The sequence below is a fragment of the Danio rerio genome, chromosome 5, assembly GCF_052040795.2.
Source record: "Danio rerio strain M-AB ecotype USA chromosome 5, GRCz13ab, whole genome shotgun sequence".
In the NCBI taxonomy this organism is placed as follows: Eukaryota; Metazoa; Chordata; class Actinopteri; order Cypriniformes; family Danionidae; genus Danio; species Danio rerio.
The window spans coordinates 7,677,501-7,682,500 of record NC_141025.1 but is presented as its reverse complement, the minus strand read 5'-3'; the positions used below and the strand labels follow the sequence as shown (position 1 = coordinate 7,682,500).

Sequence of the window (5,000 nt, the reverse complement as noted above, 5' to 3'; positions counted from 1 at the left end):
TCGTAGAAAGGTGAGAAATGTTTGAGTTTAATACATATACTTAAATTAATATATAAGCTAAGAGATGAAGTTAAAGATATTTGTGCAATGCATTTATTTATAAATTATATTTGTAAATAAATGAAGCAGGAGCGATGCGAGAGGCGCGCTGGTATGTTTTCAGCGCGCATGCGTCAGTTTGTTTTTGATTGCATTGCTTTCACCAGTGTTGGTTCGGTTACACAGAGAGAATAACATCTTTATATTAAAGCTGCAAGCAGCGATGATAGGGACCTCGCACCCGGGCTCACCGCCGCCCGGTGGCCTCAGGATAATAGAGAACAGCGAACAATAATATTTTAAGCCGATATATACAAAGAAGCCGAGAAAATCACAGATTTATGCCAAACTTCCTCCTGTCAGCAGGTGGCGCTATGACTGTGACTCAAGATTGGTATGTAGATGTCTTCAGGAGAGGAATCTTATCAACCATGTGAAGTTTCAGTCAGGTCGGACGTTGTTTGGCTGAGTTATAAGCCAAACTTCTTGTTGCCAGCAGGTGGCACTTTGACTGTCTTAATGTTGGTATGTGTCAATGTTGGTATGGTGTGTGCCAATTTTCGTGCATGTGCGTGATTTGTAGATCTGGGGCTCGTCCGTTAAATTTTTCTAGGTGGCGCTGTCGAGTCATTTTGCCACACCCACTTCCGAGACCCATAATAAACGTAAATTTTCACCACTTCTGAGGCGTGTGCAAAGTTCCGTGAGTTTTCGGGCATGTTTAGCCCCTCAAAATCGCGATTCATTCCGGAAAAGAATAATAATAATAATAATAATAATAATAAACGGAGCAATTCCAATAGGGCCTTGCACCGTTCGGTGCTCGGTCCCTAATAAAAAACGGAGCAATTCCAATAGGGCCTTGCACTGTTCGGTGCTCGGTCCCTAATAATGATAAACGTCTTTAAAACCGTCTTTATTATAACCGAATACATATTCCACAGAGATGATTTTACTGCTTACTTTTTCATACTTCAGCCTCCACATCAAAGTTCCTGACAGCAAAGAAGGTCAAGGTGCTCCCCGGGATTGGCCAGCCCAGTCACCAGACATGAACATTATTGAGCATGTCTGAGGTAAGAAGAAGGGCGCATAGATGATGAATCCAAAGACTCTTGATGAACTCTGGGAGTCCTGCAGGAACGCTTTCTTTGCCATTCAAGATGACTTTATTAATCAGAGATTTGAGTCATTGCAGAGATGTATGGATGCAGTCCTCCAAGCTCATGATGGAGTCAGACACAATATTCATTCTGTCTCCACTGCAGCAGGACTTTATATTCTATACTGGACATTATTTCTGTATTATATTTCGGTAAAATAATCGTAATCTAGAGGCCTTTGCCTTTCATTTAAGCTACCTCTAATACCAAAAGATCAACAAGTCAGGATATCATTTGTTGTTCCTAAAACTTGGATAGACCACAAAACTTTTTTCAGGAAGTGTTTATATTATTAGGTTACATTGTCATATATTGACCCTTTGCGTTTAAAAAAACTGGGTTGTTTGGAACACGTCAAAGACATTTTGAAGGACTTTGAAAAATGGTAACCATTGACTTCTATAGTATTTTCTTTTTCCCCACAATGGATGTCAACAATTACTGGTCTTCAACATTCTTCAAAATACCTTATTTTGTGTTCATAGAATCAAAAAACTCAAACTGGGTAAATGTTAGTAAATAATGAGAGATTTTTAATTTTTGGCTCAAATATTGCTTTGAGGCGCAGTAAGAATGGCGAAAACAAATTATTCAAAGACCCATGCTATGTAAAAATATACAGACTAATTCTGGCGCCCATTATTATATGGCCAAAAAGACGACAATATGTCCATATTATAATGTCTATATTAATATATAAAGACAATAAATGTGTTTATTATAAACGTATAAATGCTTAGTTTTATGATCAAATCTCTGTTGCTTTAATTGTGAGGTAATACATATGCACTGATGATTAAGAGATGAAAAACACTGCTTAAAATGTTGATGGATCACATTTGACATTTGAATAAAATATCATATGGATAATCAAGTTATTTCAAATCAACTCATCTTGAAATGTTGCTACAGGTGTAAAAGTTATTATTAAATTTACTTTAAAAAAACAATCCACATTCTGTGCAAAAAGGCTCAACCTTACTGTAGGTTTTACCAACCTTTCTATTGTTTTCCCCACCGTGATGCCTCACTTTTCAAAGAATGTAGAAAACAGTGTTGGATAAAGTTACTTTTAAAAGTATTTATTACAATCGTAAGCCTATCTTAATATTTTAATTGCCATGTTTCCAGTATGAATTAGCATGTTGCTAGTATGTTCATTGTATGATTAGCATGTTGCTAGCATGTTTTTAGTATAGATTAGCATGTTGTTAGCATGAATTTAGTATGAATTAGCATGTTGCTAGTATGTTTCTAGTATGGATAGGTGTGTTGCTAGTATGTTCAATGTAAAGTCAACGGCTGCATCCGAAACCGCCTACTACTTAGTAGGTACTGCATTTGAATTTAAACGTACTACTCGGCCGTTAGAATAGTACGCTCTATACAGTATGAATTTGAAAAGTATGAATGGAATTCGGACGTACTACATCCTCCACTTTGTCATGGTCACGTGACCTACCTGCGTCAGTTGTGTCACACTTCCATTCAAGAATTCTCTTGCAGGTTTATTATGGGATAGCGCAGCATGCATGGGATGCGAACTCCAGAATCTCGCCGGAAGTAGTAAGTCATCTGGGTACTTCTCGCATACTGATTTTCGAATTCTATGAATTCGGACATACTACTCGGCTCGCATACTGATTTTAGCGTACTATACAGTATGGAAGGATGCGGTTTCGGACGCAGCCAACAGCTGTTTCTCAATTCCAAGAATGCAGAGAACGGACTTGTGTTCTTGTGGAGACTGGTCTTCCTAGGTGTCTTTTGAGGAACGAACTCAAGAGACCACGAGAACAGAGAACACGTCCTTAGAGAAATGAGATGCTGCGTTCTTCCTGATGGTCACATGACCTTCACGCGTTTTAAATGGTAAATTATTCAAACATTACAGCATTTTGTTTTTCCCCTTTTCAAAATACATACCTTGCATAAAAACATAAATATACTCTGCACAATATGAATAAAACAGATTTTAATATGAATTTTAGCAAACAAACACCCTTAATGTGTTTATTCCTTTATTAAGATGTCCATGGTAATGTTTATATTCACCGTTTCATTTAGGGAAACTCCTGAAGTAAATAAGTTAAATCTCTGAACTTTAATAATATATCTAGATAAAATGCTGCGCTTCCCACCTCCAGTCGCAATGACTTCTGGGACTTCTAGAGCGAGTTCGATGCTCAAGTCTGCATCGGTGCGTCCTCGATATCAAGATCACATCCAGGAAGTTTCACGCATCCTCCGTATTTGTGGTCTTGAGAATTGGAACTGAACTTAGGCAGCTAATGATGACGTTGCACAAGGATGCAAGACCGCTGAAGAACGCATATTGAGAAACAGCCAATGGCAGTTTTTTTACAATAGAAGTCTATGGGACAGTTACTAGGGTGCCGTAAGTGGTTGCTAGGGTGCAGCTAGTAAGTTGAAAGGTGATCAGTGATTGGCAGATTGGGAGTCTGAGTTAAATGAGCTCAAACTTAAGTCAGTATGACAGAGTTAAGAGGTCACAAAGTTTGGTCCAGTGTTAAGTTAATGGGACTTTTCAGAATTTCCCAGGTTAGTTTTCGGAAAACCGTAAGTCGGATCAGTTGGAAAAAATATAGCAACCCTAGTCAGACCAGTTAGGAGGTTTGGTGTTAGTTTGGTGGTTGTAGTATAAATGGTCAAGGAGGAGACGCATATAGTAATTAGTTTCAGAAGAAGAATATTAAGTTTGTTTAACAGTATGTTGGCCACCAAAATAAACATGAATAGAATTAGTGTAACGGAGGCCAGCTAGTAAGTGCTGTGCAGCTAAACATCACTACTCTGACCTCTAATTGTGCTCTAGCGACAGATACTGAAGCCATGGTATTTGGCCTCCTTGGTAGAGCAACCGACTCCCATACGAAAGGTCGCCGGTTCCATCCCACCTTGGATCGGGTTGGGTGGTGTAGGACTGGTGGGGTTACATTCGTGCCGTGACTAGGATGGGAGTGAGGTTTAGGGGGTGAGTGTAACGGAGGCCAGCTAGTAAATGCTGTTCAGCTAAACCTCACTCCTCTGACCTCTAATGGTGCTCTAGCGACAGATACTAGAGGCCATCGCTGCGTCCGAAACCGCATACTTCCATACTAAATAGTACACTAAAATCAGTATGCAAGCCGAGTAGTATGTCCGAATTCATAGAATTCGAAAATCAGTATGCGAGAAGTACCCGGATGACTTACTACTTCCGGCGAGATTCTGAAGTGCGCATCCTATGCACGCTGCGCTATCCCATAATGCCCCGCGAGAGAATTCATAAATGGAAATGAGGCGACGCAACTGACGCGGGTAGGTCACGTGACCATGACAAAGTGGCAGATGTAGTACGTCCGAATTCCATTCATACTTTTCACATTCATGCTGTATAGAACGTACTTTTCTAACGGCCGAGTAGTACATTTAAATTCAAATGCAGTACCTACTAAGTAGTAGGCGGTTTAGGACGCAGCCCATGTCCTTGGCCTCCTTGGTAGAGCAACAATTCCTGTACGGAAGATTGCTGGTTCGATCCCAGCTCGGACCGGGTTGGGGGGTGTTAAAAGTTACCATTAAAAGTTATAGTCATGGATATCCAAAAAACTGAAGCACCATTTTGATTCAACACAACAAATCTACTCGCGTGCATTCATGAGCTCACCTCTGAATCAAAGAACAGTCTAAAATGTGGTACAAAATGACTTTATTAAAACATTTTCTCAGATTAAAATTTAATAACTAGAAAATGTATTCCCACATGGGCTAAATCTGACAGGTACTACGTTGTCG

General features: G+C 39.6%; 1 protein-coding gene across 1 annotated transcript in view; it reads right to left on the bottom strand.

Moving 5' to 3' along the window:
* Nucleotides 1–4,897: 4,897 nt before the first annotated feature.
* Nucleotides 4,898–5,000, bottom strand: part of elac1 (elaC ribonuclease Z 1) — a 12,000-nt gene continuing 11,897 nt past the window's right edge. The window contains exon 3 of the mRNA NM_001003503.1: nucleotides 4,898–5,000. This exon is cut by the window's right edge and continues 474 nt beyond it. Within this exon, the coding sequence (NP_001003503.1) occupies nucleotides 4,990–5,000 (11 nt within the window). The 3' untranslated portion in view covers nucleotides 4,898–4,989.